We start from the raw sequence: 18,168 nt of genomic DNA on the forward strand, positions 1-18,168 counted from the left end.
TATTTCTGTGAAAGAAGTGATTAAGTGTTTGGCAATAGATAAGTATGTAGGAAGGCTCTGATTAAAACCATACTAATCATGTAAAGAAAGTTCCCCATTTTAACCACTCAGTCAGAATTTTCCTTCCACAGCCATGTCTGGAGGGGTGTGCACACCTACAAGCACAGCACAGTGGCCAGTGAATCTTACTCAGCAAAAAATGACCAAATCTTCACAGTTGCTTTTTTTCAGTTAGTAGCAGAGAACGGAAAACCCCCAAATTCTCTGTTAGTGAAGATGAACCTTCGTGCTCACAAACAGAAGCAGGCCAGGCAATAGTGACTCACAGGAGACAATTCTTTAAGATGACTGGATTTGTCGTTTTTCTACATAGCCGGGAGCTACAAAAAATATACCTATAACAGAGATTCAAATGGCAACGAAAGGTGATCCCACTTTGCCTTGCCAGTGAAACTAAAAGGAAGAGAATGAAGGAAGCTGAGCAAACGTGGCTTGTGGCACGGTTAGCTATTTGCTTTACTCTGCTTGACTGCTATTCCATCTTCACAATATCTGCTGTTCTCATAGCTTAAGAATATAGGGTAATTGCTTTGCTATGCACAAGCATTATTTCTATCGTTGTCTTCAGTAACCACATCCAAAGCATGTCACTGAGGTCCAGACAAAGGGAAATACTTTTGGCATGTGGCTAACTGTCAGTCAGGAGTTTATATTCTGGCTCTTTGGGCTTTGCTGCTTTACCATACTTGAGCAGTGGTTGCATGTTGGGACGAGTGGGAGAAGTTGGGCTTTTCTTTAGGCTCCCTGCTTGCCTGTGTTTCTGTTATTCCGTGGTGGCACAAAGAGCAAATTGGACCCAGGTGTAGCAAATTTGGCTGCTGTGTTGGGGAACGGCTGTGGAGGAAAAAGTCCTACAGTGACAGGATCTGAGTACTGTGCAGAAATATGACAACAGGCAAGTCAGTGGCAATGGAAAGTCTTAAATGGCACTTCTGTGCAACTGGGAGAAACATCCTGGAAACCTACTGCACATGTAGTTGTTACCGTACACTTCGCACAGAAAGCAATGTAGAGTCCAAATTAAGGCGCCTTTGTCTTGAAGCTGGAATTAATGAATAAATGCATTGCTCACACAGCTGTCAGCACCATGAATGGAGGGGTGGAAGGAGAGCCAGGGACTGAATGACAGCCCAGCATAACAGAAGAGGCTGACACAGGATCCGAAAGAGAGCTGGGTGAAGAGTATTGATGACTAGATACGGTCAGCGTGTTGCCCTAGGGGACGGTTTTTTTCTTGGCTGTTGAAAATAGCATCAGTGCTGACTGCAGCTGAAGCCTCACTTCTTGTAAATGACTTCAATCATAATAGAATTAGTGTGACCACAGCTTCACAGTGGGTACGGTTATGCTTGTCATTCAAGAGGCTCATATTGAGCATTGCGTAGCTCTTCACAGCTAAATTAACCCAGTTCTCTGAAAGCCTACCGTTCTATTAATTAGCTCTGTTCATTAGTAAGTGTTTTACAGCTGCAGCATGGTATGTAAATTAACCTACTCTGAAAGCAAATCTGTGTTTCAGTCTTTAAAAAGCAAGAGAGTCTCATTCCTGCTGCCTGTGCAGTCCTGGGGTATTGCGGGGAGCAGGGCTGGGGGGTCCCACTGGGGCCTGCTGCTGGGACAGAGACCCCCAGGGTCCTCACGGTGGCACAGCCGTGCTGCACACGGTGTCCTTCTGAAGCTGTCCCTTCCTGCTAACTGTAAATAGTGCAGTCTCTTCAGGAAATGTGGCTTTGCTCTGCTTCTGAGTGTGGCTCAAATTCTTCCCCAGTCCTTTACCAGATTGACTGTTTACTTGACTTTCCAGCCACAGCCAGGAGTGAAAAGGTCAGAGGAAAGAGCTGGGCCAGAGGGGGAGGGACTGGAAATACTGCTGTTCACCTACTCTTAAAATCATTGCGCTGTTATGTGTTTCCATTGTTTTAGGTGCAGAATACAGCAAATTCCCTATTTGACTTTGCCGGTACTTTATTAAACAGAGGATGAGAGATTTGACAGCTGGAATTACTACAGGAATCTTCAGGAGACTCCTAAAATGCCCCTTAGATGTCACAGAGTCCTTAAATCTGTGCACACAGGTAAGCAGACATATTAGAGAGCCCTTCATTAGCTCTTAGAGAGGGCAAGTCAGAGTGACATTGTGAACACACAAACTGTTCTTAGGTGCTTTGGAGCAACCTACTAGAAGGATCTCACTGTATTGTGTGCTGGGGAGAAGGAGGAAGACAGCAGGAAAGGAAGGAAGGAAGGGGAATAACAGTAAGGAAGATGAAAAGATATATAGTTTAAAAATATAAGCCTGCTCCATCTCTTCTTTCTTTAAGAGACCTTTTATACAATTCTGACCTCGTCCTTATTTGCAGTTTTGATTATAATTTTTCCTGAGCTATCCCACATTTGCATTTCATATTAAAGGTAAAATGAAGGTACTTCATGTAGGAGGATATGGATAATTTCTGCTAAACTTACTCTAAAGCAATAAAAGGTAGAGAGAAAGTAGCTTTGTTTCTACCAGGAAGAAAACAAAATGGGCTCAGTCCTTTTGCTTTTCACTCCATGCCTCTCAGTGGGAAGCCCCTTACCATATATCTAGGTCTAGCTTTGTTTGGTTTCATCTGGGGTAGCAGAGAACCTTGTAGCACTAACCCTGCCATGTTGGCACTCATTTGTATAGCAGGGCAAGTCTAATGTGTGGGGCCTGAAGGGTTAAGAGATACTACAGCGTGAGGCTGGGAGGACAGGGAAAGAGATAATGATATCTGCTGACAGCAAACCAGTTTGGCAGCTTTCACCCTACAAAGGCTTTTTTTTTCCCCCCAATTTAAATTCTTAAAGCTATTCACATTCAGGCATTTGCTCTGCTCTCCTATCTGTTGCATAGCACAGTATTCACTGCTTCCCCAGTGTCTATCCTTGCAGCTGCTGGGGAAAAATGCATCATTCGGCAACTAATTCCAGCTTTAGAATTAAACAGAAATGCTGTCTGCTAATCTCAGCCAGGGATGGCTGACAAGGGAATGAGAGACTGCCAGGCGGGACTGATCCAAAGAACATTTTTAGGGAAGCAGCACAGTAAAGGGTCACATGCTACTGCCTGTATGTTCTTCCTTTTTCCCTTTTTCACAATGTCCAATGCATTGTGATTCTTAGTCATGTTTGAGGAGGAAACCTATTTATTCCAAAGAAACATCAACGACCTAAGAGCTGATTTTGTAAATGATATTAAACTATTCAGTAAAGAACACTATATAACTCATACTCAGTGTTTCCTAGAAGTGGCTTTAGCTTTAAAAGGAATGTGAATGACAATAGACTTTTTATCTTCCAAACTCTAAAGTACTTCATTTACTGCTTACAGTTACTGTAAGCACCACAAATCTGTGCTGATAAAGAACATTTCTGTGAAAGACTCTGCCTTGTTTGAAGTGATTTGGTCCAGCTGCTTTTACTAAGTCAGCTTTTCATGGATTTCAGGAAACGCTTGGGGGAAGGGAAGAATCCTTTTGTCATCATGCAGGTGACATTTTGCCAGATTAGGCATCTCAGGTCATTCACAGCTACATCTCTATGGGGCACTGATTTTGCATTTTAGGAGCAGATGGAAACCCCAGTGGTGCTTTCACCAATTTCCTACAAATGGAAAGCAGTCTAATGTATTTTAACTTTATCCGAATGCAGTTTAGCCACTAAAAATTACGGCTGCAAATCTTAAAAGTTTATAGTCTCTGGATCCTGTCATGGAGCTAAGTCATAAATTCTTTTAAAATATCAAGTCTGTACTCTGTACATCACTAGGAATTTAAGACCAAAAAAAAACCTTTTAGAAGTCTAAAGATGTCTGCACCTTTGCTGGTTTGCTTATGCCAATTTAAAGAGAGAACTAAGATATTCTCCTCCCAGTGCATCATAAAGATACAGTTTTCACAGCCTTTTAGTGTATGAATGGCATTTCTGGGCAGTTTGATTTTTCCCCACCAACGTTCACGTGGTGTGGTTATGTCAGACAGCAACCTCTTCTTGCTTAGAGCCTTGTAGCTTTTAATAGAAATGAAGCCAGAGCTGGTGCAATAAGCTCAGCTAAGAGTTCAATTCACTCTTTCAAAAACCATGCACCGCTGTAGTCTTAACACGCTGTTCCTGCTCTCATGGATTTAGCGGAGAGCTAGATTCCTGGGCAGATTCATCCCACGTACATTTTCTGCTTGCTTGTTTCTTTCTATTTTAGGTTTTTTGTGGCAGGAATCTTGTGTCAGCTGAACTAGCACTAAAACAGGCTAGTCCAGTAGGGTAGAGAGCAGGACCATGTGGAGGCCTGTCGTCTGCACTTACACACTCAGTTATAACAGCAGTTAAAACTGGTCAGCAGGATATGTACCAGAGCCTTTAAAACTAAAACCAGAGATGCTATTTTTTTTAAAACTTCCACAATAAAGTTTATTATGTTAATATCATTAAAAATATTATAAAATAATAAAATATTCTGCTTGGCAGAAAAATTATGCCAGGGTTTTAAAACCCCAGGTTTGTGCAAACAGTTTCTGTAAACATAAGAAGTCAAGTGTTCAAGCTCTATCCCAAAATACAGTAAATTGCTACAAAAATAAGTTTGCTCACTGTCAAACATGTTTAAAAACCCAGAAAGCTGGATTTCTTTACACATCTCTTACATGTCCCTCTACAGTTAATGCTGTACTTATATCTGAAATGGGAAGGATTTCAGATAGTCCTTTAAAACAGGATTGAGTGGGATCTGGTTTAAGTTCTCCCTTCCAAAAGTCTTCACGATGCTCTTCCTGCAGAGCTCCTGCAGGGGCTGCACGCGGACCTTGCGCAGGGGGGTAACCAGGACCTTCCTCGGGGACCTCAGGTAATGTTCCAGGAGCTTGAAAAGACAGTCGAAAGTCTCTTTGCTGCCATCCAGGCTGAAACGCCCTGTCTGAAAGTTTATCCGGATGCTGGTGGGCCCAGTCGCAGTCTTAACACTGATGGCAAAGAAGCAATTCTTTTGTGTGCTGTCCCTGATGAGGAAGGTGCCCTCGGGCTCAGACTTCAGCTTCTCATGGGCAGCACTAACAGTCAGAGGTCCCCAGTAGAAGCCACAGGCATCCAGCAGGCTGCTTGCTCGAGTGATGCTACTAAAATCCGCTTGTGAGCGAAAGGTTCGGAAGTGTGTGTTGCTCTGTGCCTGCACAGTGCTGGGCCGGCCGGAGCCGTGGTAGCCTCGAGCCTGCGAACGATCCCGTGCTGGAGGGTCAAGTAGACATCTCGGGTCTGCTGCAACTGCATTATCTGCTGACACCTTGCTGTGCGCTACCATCCTACAGCCTAGACCAGCGGATGCGGTCTTCCATAGCGTCAGTGGCTACGGCAGGGCAGCTTTCCAGCAGCTATTCTGAAATGCCAAAGAGACACACAATGTGAGATCCCCAGAGAAAAGCAGCTGCGGTCTCTGAATGACCAAGTTTTCTACTCACATGCCTCCCACCCATTATAAAATAATAAAATATTCATTTGCCAATTTACACCGGGCAAATGACTGCTTGCTTTCTGACAAGATTACCAGTCTATCACTATAGCAAAGTCCAAAAGCTCCAAAAATATTTAGCTAGGATCATGGAAAGGGTTGTGAAGCAGTGGAACAGACTTCCCAGGGAAGTGGTTGAGTCACTGTCCCTGGAGGTGTTTAAAAGACATATAGATGAGGTTCTCAGGGACGTGGGTTAGTGCCAGAGTTAGGTTATGGTTGGACTCTATGATCTTGAGGGTCTCTTCCAACCAAAGTGATTCTATGATTAACAGCTAAGGACGATAACGTGGTTTCCCTGCTATGAGCCCACAGACAGGTATCAGGACCCAGAGTGAAGCGCCAGGACCCGCTCAGTGAGAAGTTGTCTTGAGCACACTCCATCAGATTCTCAAGTTCCAGAGAACAAAGCAACAAGGTTTTACAACTGAGTGACCAATTTCTCTGCATCTCCCTCTTTCCTCTCCCCGATGGCAACATCATTATTTGATGCATCGTGTGAAAAAGGGAAAGCAGGGGAAGGAAATGTAAACTCGGCAGCTGGGTATGTCTCCAGATAATTGGGGAAGAGGGTGAGGCGAATAGGTGCCACTGTATGACTGAAGTGTAACCTGGAAGGGCTGCCTGTAGCACTGCCAGTTTACACAGTAATCCTAAAACTACTTCATCTCTCCTGCTAACCCGAGGCTCAGTCATAAATCCCATTCCCCCAACTTTCCCTTGGGGCAGCAATGCTACAGCCTCAGTAGCTTACACAAATCAACCTCTGTGAACCCTTCAAGCATTACTCCTCAGTCTGTCTCTCTCTCTCTTTTTTGTATTACATGCACTTTAAGTAGCCCAATCTAAATTGCTTCCTATTGATATATCTTTCAGCGTGAGGGACTAAATTCATCCCTCGTGTTACTTCAAAGGAATTAGCTGCGCTGCACCAGGAATGAGTTTGGCCTGAAATGTCTCCCTCTGACAGTGTGGTTCGATACATCTCCGCTGGCTGCCTTGACCTTACTGGCAACCATAGATTTTAGGGTTTATCCCTATAGTCATATATAGATTTGCAGCAGCTGCTTGTTGAGAAACCTTGAAGTATTCTCAGAAATGAATCCCTCAGCCATCTTAAAGTTCAGGGTAACATGCTAATGAGGAATTCAAAGAAAGGATACAGCTGTATTCCTGTCTGTGCTCATTTAAAAACTTGATGTTTGGTTTTAGGGAAACAATTTTTTTTTTTTACAATGAGGGTGGTGAGAGCCTGGCCCAGGTTGGCCAGAGAGGTGGTGGATGAACCATCCCTGGAGACATCCCAGGCCAGGCTGGACGGGGCTCTGAGCAACCTGAGCTGGTGAAGATGTCCCTGCTCATGGCAGAGGGGGCACTGGGGGAGCTGGGAAGGTCCCTTCAACCCAAACTGTTCTATGATTCTGATTCATTTTGGTGGTCGTTACCTCCTCAAACAGCAAAGAGGGTTATAAAATCCTTATGCTGGCAACAAGCTGAAAGTAGCATTGGGCTTTCTTTGTACAGAAGAAGGAAACTGATGTCAGTTTTTCCAATTAGCGGGCCAGGATTTTCGCTCAGTATTTAACAAAAATTAAATTCCAGGGCACGCTGGTGAGAAATAACCACTAAGCCCAACTTTAAAAACGGCAGCGCTCCCTTGTAGAAGCCACGCATCGCCAAGAGTTTGCGGCGCCTTTCCAGAGGGCACGGAGCAAACACGGGGCACGCCAGCCTTCAGAGCCCTAAAGCCAGAGCTGGCGCCCGTACAAGAGCTGCCTGGGCTCGGCCGGAGCAAACCCTTCGGCGGGGCCCGGCCCGCCTCGGCCGCCGCGCTCCAGCCCGGGGGCTGCTCACGTCCCCACCGCGTGGCGAGGGTGCGGGGTCCCTGCAGGCGAGCGGTGCCGGGCAAAAAACACTGCGTCTTCACTTCATTTTTTTTTTCCCGTCTTGCTACAGCTGGCACCAGAGCTCCGTCTTGAGCACGGACACGGAGCCAAAACGGGAGGAAAAAAGCAAACAAACCACCAAGATACCAAAAAATCAACAACAAAAAAGGCAACCTCGCCCCCTACCCCCCAGCCAGCACGCTCTTGCCCAGCAGGCAAGACTCCCTTGATGCCTCCGAAATCTGACCTCTCCGAACCGCGGCTCAGGAGCGTTTCGGTGCACGTCGCGATTCGCGAGGCCGCCGCGGTAACGAGCCCCCTCTTACCTCGGCCCGGGGCTCCGCGGGTGGGCGCCGTCCCCGGAGCGCGCAGCGGGGCGCGGGCTGCGGGCAGGGGCGCGCCGGGCCCGGCGCAGCGGCGGCGGTTAGTGCTGGCCGGGCCGGGCGGCCGAGCATCCTCCGCGCGGGGGCCCTGCCTGGCGGCGCAGCGAGCCGGGGCTCCCGCGGGACGCGCGGGCGGGCGGCAGCTCCAGCGCTCTGGGCCCGCTCATCGCCTCTGCTTTCTATTTAACGCGGCGGCGCTTCCCTGCGGCTCCTTCCCCGCCTTCTCGGAAAACACGTGGCCTTCGCTTCACTTTCGCTTTCCAAATGAGTCAAAGCCGACCAGTGCCCGGGCTGCCTGGGCTGCGAGCCGAGCGCCCGGAGCTGCTGGAGCGCTACGGACAGCGCTGGTCCCGGGCAGGAGATGCCCCCGCTGCGGTGCCGCGGCACTGGGGGCCGCGGCTGTGCCCCCGCGGGCTCTCCGCCGCGCTGCCGCTCGTGGTCTCCGGCCTCGGGTGGCCCCGTTCCTTCTGTCCAACTACATCTGGTTCTGTCCAACTACATCTGGTTCTGTCCAACTACATCTGGTTCTGTCCAGCTACATCTGGTTTTACTTTTCCTCTTTGTGTTTTTATGGACAGCCCCGGCGAGGCGGCGGTGCCGACGGCTGGTGCCCGTGGGTGGCGGCGGGTGCGGGGCCAGGCTGGCCTGCAGGAGGCGCTGCTGGGGCGCCGAGCACACGAGGGCTCGGAGGACACCGGAGGTAGGTGATGGATGAGGCTCCTACCTGGCGGCTGCTCGAAACGTGCGGAAAACATGGCGAGAAAAGCAAGCAAGCAATGTGGGGAGTTGTAAGGTGAAGATAGCGGCTCTCCTCAAAGCTAGCAGGTCAGCATGGACAGAACGGGGGAGAGGGCCTAATATGTACCGTTAGTGTCCAAGACAGGAAGCAGATTTAGACCAATAATATTTTTTTAAGTGAGAAAAACATTCAAGGAAGTCTGTGATCATTCCACTGAGAGGATTGTGCAGATGCTACACTGGGTTTTGAGTTCTCAAAACAGAATTTCCCTGGGGTTTTCTACAGAGTAATCAGATTTAAAAGTAACTGTTCAAATCCCCAGCTGTATTTATAACCTTGCCAAGAGCCAGTGCAGGAGGCTTGGGATGCTATTCTGCTCACCCAGAGGGAGATTTGAAACCTCAAGTACCAAACCAGTGTCTTATGTGCTTTCTTAAGCAGGCCCCAGTAAAGCATGTTTTCTTCCAAAGAGGATGTTTCTTAAAGTGGTAACCAGCATCTCTCTAAAAGTCCAGTAAGTCTTTCTTTTGATTATTCCTTGTCTTTTTGGAAACCAAGTGTCCTAATATGCACCTTGTACAGTAATTAATTTGGTAGATGTGCAAAAATACAGAAACTTTGTGAAGAATTCCACTGCCTCTTGAATCTGGAATCAGTACATGAAGGTATTACTTTCAGAGCACGTGTGATTTGAGACATGCAGTATGACATATGGGTTTTGCAGTCAGAATGCTTCTTTACATCAGGAGCAGAAGGAGGACGTTTATCCTTTTGCACTTGTCGTGGTTTAATCTTAGCCAGCAACTTAGCACCACACAGCCACTCACTCATCCCTCCCATTGTTTGGAGAGAATTGGAAGGGTAAAAGTGAGAAAACTTGTGAGCTAAAGGCAGTTTAATAGGTAAAGCAGAAGCCCTGTGCATAAACAGAGCAGAACAAGGAATTCATTCCCCACTTCTCAGCGCAGGCAAGTGTTCAGCATCTCCAGGAGAGCTGGGCTCCATCATGCCTGACGGTAACTTGGGAAGACAAAATGCCTTAACTGAGAACATCCCCCTGCTTTCTCCTTCTTCCCCAGCTGTTAGTGCTGAGCATGATGCCATGTGGTCTGGAATATCCCTTTGGTCATTGGGATCAGATGTCCCAGCTGTGCCCCTTCACAGCTTCTTGCACACCTGGCACAGCATGAGAAGCTGAAAAGTCCTTGTGTACTTGACAACAACTAACACATCAGTGTTATTAATGTTATTCTAAAGCCAAAACACAGCACTGTACCGGCTACGAGGAAGAAAATTAACTCTATCTCAGCTGAAACCAGGACAGCAGTCAACATGATGTTTTGTAAGGATGAAAAGGAAATGTTTCTGTCGGGTGAATGAGGGGACAGGGGCTGGCCAGGACTTGGGATGAAGTTGAGGGAGTGCATTTCCTGCTTTGAGACTGAGTATTCTTTTTAAAGATCAGTGTGATCACAGACTGAATTTACCTTATGGCAGTACAGCACCTCACGGTGGGTGAACCTGGAAATCTCTAACTGTGCTTTGGCCACAAAAGTTTACTGCTTATGCTCTGTCATGTGAGAGTAGTTGTCATGAATTTGGAGAAACAGAGCTCATCATTACTTTTAAGACCTGCAACAGAGGTTCACTTTGTGCTCAGAATCCTCTTTCAAACTATTTTTGAGCAACTGAGCTCAAGCTAAGGTTTGGCGTGAGCAGCTGGGGGAGGGAAGCTCAGCTGCTTTTCTGTGTAAAACAAAAGCATGAAGGAATGATGGAACTGAAACTTACTTTAGAAGTTGAACATGCAATAGTGAGAAATGTTTTGCCGCTATTTGCTTTGGTGTAGTGTGCTCCATGTAGTGAGTAGATTCAAGGGCTCTTTTATATAAGTTCATGTTCAGACAGGTAGTGCAACCATCCCTTGCCCTTAAAAGCTTTAAATCTACTTAGGCAACACAAAGTTCTCTTCTTCCCTGCTACTCCTCCAAAGAAAAGAGATTTGAAGTGCTTAACGGTGTCACAACAAGGTACATAGAGCCAAAAGTACAGCGGTGCGATTGTTCCTCAGATGAGATGAGGGTTGGCTGCAGGTTGCTGGAGGTGTGCCAGGAAAGCTCATTCATTTTTAATTTTGTAAGATCACAGGGAAAAGAAGGATCCTCCAGGTGCACGTGCAGCCTGTCTGCTGTGTACTGAGTGGCGTAGCTGACAAAGCGTCTGTTGAAAAAGTCTTCCTCATTGAGCAGGAATGTGGTAATAATAAGGTTCAGCGCTTGGCATGGCTCCAATGGGCAATGCAGTGAGCCTGCCAGCTCGGACACCAAAAGCCAAGTGCGCCAGGCTGCTGCTTACAGCCTGATACCACCTCTACGTGAATCACGATGAGAGTGGTCCAAGGTGCTCCATAAGCTGCCGTAAAATGTGGGTGTCAGTGTGAAGGAGACTTGTACAGTGAATGAAGAGTTTGTGATAGGAAGAGCTGGGGTTTTAGATTTGGGGGTTCCACAAGTTGAGATTTCTTGGGATATCTTCAGTTTTACCCACTCATGTTTCCTTTCGCAACCCCCATTCCCATCCTTCTGTTTCCTTGCTTATCTTCGCTCCCTCTACTTAAAGCCCCCATAATCTAGGCCTTGAGAAGAGCTCCTTGCCAGCAGGACAGGCTCAGGAGAGGTGACCCTACCCAGGAGAGGGCAGGGTGTAAAGCTGGAGCTGGCACAGAGCTGCTGGGCAGAGCACGGATAGAAAGAAGGTTTCTAGAAATGACTGAAGTTGAAAGCATTGCTGCCAGTTCAGGTGATTCTGATCTGTGCTCTGTCAGCTTAATGGGCGCTTATTGCAAGGTGAATTAGATTCTGGTTGGTAAGTAAGCCATCCTTGTGAAATGCCTTATTTTTTCGCCTTCACAAAGTACCATTTCATGTGGAAGAACAAATTATGTTCCCTTTCTTTCCTGCTGATTGTCTCAGAAAAGAAAGGCAAAGCCTGGGGAGAAATAATACGATTGGGAGACATTATCCCACACCCCTTCCCCCCTTGTTTCTTGGGGCAGGAAGGTAAACAATTTTGATCTGAAGGGTCATATCAGTAAAGGTCCAAAGGCTAGGATAAAGAACAAACTCTGCTTGTGTCAAAAGTGAAAGTCCTTACCCCTATTTCATAAGCATTGCCTTGGAAAATGTTAGAAAATTCAGAGGAACCGCTAGGCATTTGTGCAGGAGGAGCAGGGCTCACTGGCTAGAAACAGCAAATGCCATAGGCAATCTGGATGCCAGGAGGCAGCAAGGAAAAAACATGGTTCTCAAGAAGGTTTTCAAGGTAGGAGGGTAATGTGTATGTTGAGGATACATGAGACATTTGTCTGGTATGTTTGTTTTTCAGAACCCACACTCTTAGCCCTACTAGCAGCAGTGTAATGCAGGCAGAGCTGCTTTTATTTGTGCTCCAAACCTTTCCTCACCCTCTGAAACCACTAGGAGGGAGGAGGTTGTGATACCATGTATGGTATTCCCCAGTATAAATTCCCTCAGGGGGCACTCCACACCCCGCTGAATCCATCCCCCTGCAGGGACAGTCCTCTGCAGAAAAAGAAATAAGAATAAAAAACCTGAAAGGCTTGGAAAATCAGCAGGCACTCCCCTTTGCAGCTTTGTTCCTAATTTTTGAGAATAGAAGCAGGCACTTATTCTGTTAGGAAGCTGGATTAATTAACAGGCCAATGTGTCTGTGGAAGAGCATATTGTTTAGAATTTGGTATGGTAAGAGCATGATTAGTGTGGGAATTAATATAGGAAAGTTAAATAAGCTCAGTTATTGTTATAAAGACACTTGTCAATGAGTAATCAAAGTATTTTTCCAAGTCTAATAAAATGCTGGTTTCTTGTAAGAACAGCTCAGCTAAATAGGGTTACACATTTTACTGTTAGTGTTTTGAGGTTACAGCCTCTCTTGTGCTGATTTTGTAAATGGTAGCTCTTACATGAAGGCACTTGTTATCTACACTGACCAAATCAGCAACATCATCTTTAGAAAAGGGAACTAAAGCACCAAGAGATTCATTGATTTGATTCAAGTCACAGAGCGAGACAGTCTGCAGAAGGGCCAGGAATGGAACATAATTCAGGTCTTCAGAGCCCCATACTAGAAACTTAACCACAATACCATCCTTCCTGTTTTAGTGGGTTTTGTTTTCTTCTCCAGAATCTGAATTTTCATTGAAATGAAACCCCTGAAATTGTAATTCTTTGATTTTGCAAGTAAATTAGACACCGCACTGCTTCTGAGTCTGCTTTCAGATGCGCTGAAACCAGCAGCACTGCGAGAAGTGTGAACCTCTGTCACCCACTTCAACGGGGTATTAAGGTCAGAGTTTGATGTAATTAAATGGGACATGCCCAAAAGATTTAAAAATTGTGACTAGACATTTCCTTACACATCTCCATTTCCATACTGTCCATACTGTCATTTTCTAAGTTAAAAGACAGTAAAGTGGACCTGATGAATATGGCTCATCCTCTTGGCCTTTTAAGTCATTTACTTCCAGGTAAAAAGGTTATAAAAATGACTTGCTTTACACTGATATTAATGATCATGCTCAGTATCACTGAAGACAATGTGTGTGTGACACAGTTGTCACAGCATACACAAGTCTTTATGCCAAGAACAAAATACATTTTGAGACCTCGCCAGTGCATTTTTAAGCCTTGATAAGCAGCATGGCCATACCTAGACAAGGGGTACAGTTGGTCCACAATTAATGATTTCTGTCTGAACCGGAACTGGTGCTGTTCTGCAGACAATGTGTAACTCAGATCCCATTCAGCCAGGATGGGTGATAGAAACGTGTGGTTTTGTCTTCTGAAAAGGATCCTTGTGAGTATTGGTTGTGAGAAAGTCCACATGTCTACTGGCTGGGATGAAAAGCTGTGGTTTTTGGAAGTTAAGCAAGTTAAGTTTAACTGTGCTCTAAAACTGAGTAAGAGTTGAGCCTTTCCCTCCCAGAAATTCCTTTCCATAGTCCAAATTGTCTGAAATATATCTCTCTAAGAGATACAAACTGTTATACTTCAAGTAATAAATTAACTGTCTGAGGCTATGATGAAAGTTTCTAAGATGCCTATTCTGGAATTGTTTCTTTTAAATTATGTTAGTTCCTCCTTCTGGGGCACTTAATGCTGGTTTCCTTGAGCCCAGACTAAATGGACCCTGTCTGATGTTCTTTTGTTGATATTAACAAAGTCAAATCAAGATTTGCATTAGTCTCATTAATTCAAAGGCTGAACAATTAACCAAACAAAAACACCCTTTTTGGTAATTAGTTGAGTGAAGAAAAAAAGCAAAAAACCCCCAAAAAAGGGAAAGCCTCGAATTGTTGGTGAAAGCGTTATGAAAGGGCAGCCTGTGCTCTGGTGTTTTTTTCATACGAATGAGAGATTTGTGTTGCTTGGTTATGTGTGTATGTGCATACCTCACAACTGATGGAGGAATTTTGCATCCCTAAAAATGATGCTGGTGCTAATCACAGAGGCAGCAGGCTGCCATTCTTACAGGGCAACTGCTGCTATGAACACCGAACTGGGTATTTTAAAGCAGAACCATGTGAAGGTGGTTTGGCTTCCAGATGCACTTACTGGACTACAGAGGGTTCAGTGCTGGTGGAGGAACACAGACCTGGAATTTCTGAGCCAGTTGCTAATTTTCCTTCACTTCGGCTGCCCATTCTTAGAGGCGTTTTCTACCACTTCTCTTTGTATTCAATGCCTGTTTAGATTGTGTCTTGCGTGATTTACATGATCATGAATTTGCATTTGCTGCCAAAGGTGAACGGTGTCGATGCCCTTTCTGGTGCTCCCATGATTCTGTCTGTTCAAACCACATGCAAATGTTGAGCTTCTGCTGAAGTAATTCAAAGGCTGTGGAGTCACTTTCTGTGCATTTCATTCATGAGCATAATACACATATGAGGAGATTTTTATGGTTGGGGTGAGGTAGAGCAAATGACTCAAACGTTCCCTCACCTTTGGTTTTCAGTCCACAGAAACTGATTAAAATTTATTCTTAATACGATCAAATGGACCCAAATCTCAGTTCTGTTTTCTTGAATGTAGAGAGATTCAACAGTCCAAATTAAAAGGAAATGATCTTGTTCTTAAAGTGAATGAAGACCGATAGAGTTATTGGAGACAGAAGCTGCACACAGAGAAATCGGAAGGTGATGGCAAAGCAGCATCTTGCAGGTTCTCATCCAGATCCAGGTGGACAATCCTGTTCCTTTCACAGTGAACTGAGACACTTGCAGATGACTTGGTTGGATTTTTGATCCTTGAAGTCATCAAGCCTGGATCTGAATAAATCACTATTAATACTCAAGCCTCAAGAAAACACCTTTTCTGGGCTGTCCTACTGCATAATATGTTTACCTCCGTATTCCCACTGTCATTACTGTAATCTGCCTTAATTGACAGATCTTTTTTACAGTTGCAGTCTAATCTCAAAGTCATAAACCACCCAAACTCTTATGATGATGGAATATTAGGGTCCTGCAGTATCTAATAACTCCTATACCAAGCAAAGAGAAACTATGGAATATACATTTTTCTTTTACTGTATGGATAGATCCTATATAGATTTTATGACTGTCTTATGGCCTTAGCTAGTTATGTAACATACATCTGCAAAGCTCTAGGCAAGAAATAGCTAATATGAATTTTATTTTCTCACTTTTCAAAGTACTGAGAAATTAGCCAGATTTCGGTTCCTCACCTGTCCCTGGTCCTGATAGGTTGCTCAACAGTCTGCTTCACAATCCAAATGTTAATTCCTCACTTGCCAAGGAAAGGAAACCAAACCAAACCAAAAAAACCACCATAATGGCTCTTGTGGAAAAAGAATTGGATTTTTTTCTTCAGACGTTCTCCCTCTCCAGATTTCTTGCAAACCTGGGCCAGTTGCACATGTGAATGCAACAAGCTGTGTTCAGAAGAGGTTAGTTTCACCATATTCCAACTCCAGCAGAATTTCTAGGAATCAGCAGAATAAGCTGGCAATTTCTGACACAAGACAGAAGTCTTTTAAATGCAGCATTTTTTTGGCATCTGGTGTTAAAGTGGTAAATTAGAAACATCATCTAAAGATATTAATGAAGCATTCTCTAATTTTAGAAAGATCTATATTGGTCAGATACAGACCTCACCACATGTGTTTCTGGATTAATTAAGAAGAACTATTATATTATGTAAAATTAGTGTAGCTTAGCATGCTTGTTGTCTCTGATCAGTAAATTAGATAACGGATAATGTGAAAGCAGGAAGAGAGCCCAGCCTGGAGGATTTCCTCCTGGAGTCTGGAGACATCTCACTGAATTGCTCGTTGGGAGGTTTGATGTGTGATGACTCATTTTTTAAGGGCAGCTTTGTCCTCTGACACTGTGAGAAGTCCTGTTATCAGTTATCTTAAACTGGAAAGAAATGCTTTGTTGTATTTCAACTGCAGATCTATTTCAGTTCATAATAACGTCAAAATACTGGCAAAGTGTCTGATAACGAGTCTAGGGGGAAGCGTTAGGCTTACTCAGATACACAAATTGAGCTTGCCAAGGTGACCTTCAAAAACTTACTGAACATATGAGTAGCGACAAATGATCTCAAACCACAAGTCATTCTAATACAACTTTATTCAGAGAAAACCCATTTGGTAAGGTGGCTGGAACTATTCTTATGTGCAAACAGTTCAAATTTGTACTTCTCTGTAGCTGTTTGCTCCAGCTGTCCTGTTCTGGCTCTGTCTCATATCATGACATGCAGTATGGCCTGAGTAACCTCTCAGTTTCTGTAGCAGCACCAAACTATGTCCATGACGTATATGATCTGTATATTCCCAATATTACAGCCCCATTCAACATAAATTAATGCAGCCTTCAGGTGACGTGAAACCTGGGGCTTCATAATTAGATTTCTCTAATCACCACTTCAAAAATTCAGATTAGCTGTGTGTTAACTTGTCAAGAAAAAGCAGATATAGTTCTTTAAATGTCAAATGTTGGGGCTTTTTCCCTCAAGAACTTTTATAGGGAAACATGCAATTAAGCACCTACTGCAAGAATGCCAAGAAATACCAATAAACTGATGAAAGTGAATTTAAATCCTTTGGTTTCTCTAATGACTTCCCAGGTAAATAGGTTTACATCGTCTCTCCCTGAGTCTATAAGGTAAGGTTAAAATACTCACCAGAGGTAGGGATTTTGCAGCGGGTCAGTGAGATCTGTGTCCCTGTCTAATGCTCCCACAGCGCTGTGACACGTGGGGAGGTGCAGCTCTTGCTTCCAGACAAGGTCCTGCACACTCCGAGAGGTTTGCCCGCCCTTGGAGGCTGCCAGAGACCCGAATTTCATTAAAAATGCCCCAGTATCTTCTGGGTACACTAAAAATGCTCCACTATCTTCCCAAGTCCATGCCTACAGTATATGCTTGGGTCTGGAGGAGATCTTCTGTGAGTTTAGATTTCTTTGCTGAAGGCTTGGTAGGAGCTTTGCCAGAGCCCTTCAGAGGATTTCCAGTTATATGTCTGTGATCTTAGGATGTTTCTCAGGAATATTTTTCTTTGTGGAGCAAGGTGAACATTTTGTTCTGCAGTATGTGCTGTTTCTTTAATAGGAATGTGATGGATAAGCTGCAGCTATGGGAGGATGGAAACTGGACTTCACGTTAGACTTGACGTCTGCATCCAAAATGCTGCTAGCTGCAGTTGGGCAAAGATCTCCAAGTAGGTGTATTTAGCAAAATGCAAAAGCAGACTTGTACCCAGAGTAGAGCAGTGGGGTCCAGCCCCCAGCTGTACTGCTACAAATAGCTTATTTTTGAAGAGGTGAAAAACAAAGACATTCAAAGCTCACTTCTAGGTACATTTGTGTTACAGATTTTGGATTAGCTCAAAGGATACCACCTAACTCCCTCCATTTTCCTTCTCCATTCTGGCTTTTTGTTCCTTGCGTACTTTACTGTTACGTTCTCTGTGTCCCGTTGTCCCTGCACAGTCACTGGTGGTTGGGGCGCAGGGCCAGGCTGAGCCCCCTCCCGGGGGTCCCTGTGCTGGGGGCTGGGAAAAGCAGCTTCCCTTGTTCAAGCACTGGGGAAGAACCACGTCCTCACTCCTTGCTTGCTCGTAGGCTATACTAAAAATAGCTCCCCACTGGTAAGCCTGCAATATATAGCAATGTGGTGTTCAGCAGTGAGTTGCGTAGCATTCTACACTTTTCCTCCTCTGTTTCTGTATGAAACTCAATAAAAAACTTAGTCCAATAGACACATACACACATAAGAATACATTTACTCTTAGTGGCTGCGTTTACTATCAAAGTTCATAGTGTTTCCTGAAATTGGTTTCTGATCCCCCTGAAAGACTGTGGGTTTTTCTCTCTCTCTTTTTTTTTTTTTTTCTTTAAAAGGTTAATTTCAGGGAAACTGAACAACATACACGAAACTTCAAATATCAACTGTGCAGATAAATTGCGGTATCAAGGGTGTAATGCATGTGACCTGCCTCCAGTTCCCTGAATTCCAGTGAATTCCTGTTTTCCAT

General features: G+C 44.8%; 1 protein-coding gene across 1 annotated transcript; it reads right to left on the minus strand.

Annotated features, from left to right (window-relative positions):
- Positions 1-4,630: 4,630 nt before the first annotated feature.
- SOCS1 (suppressor of cytokine signaling 1) lies at positions 4,631-5,374 on the minus strand (the record flags this gene model as incomplete). The annotated part of the gene is made up of 1 exon (XM_080354262.1): positions 4,631-5,374. One exon carries the CDS (start codon positions 5,372-5,374, stop codon positions 4,751-4,753), a length of 624 nt encoding a protein of 207 aa, XP_080210388.1. The 3' UTR covers positions 4,631-4,750.
- Positions 5,375-18,168: the final 12,794 nt, after the last annotated feature.

This window comes from Nesoenas mayeri, assembly GCF_963082525.1.
Source record: "Nesoenas mayeri genome assembly, chromosome: 15".
Taxonomy (NCBI): domain Eukaryota; kingdom Metazoa; phylum Chordata; class Aves; order Columbiformes; family Columbidae; genus Nesoenas; species Nesoenas mayeri.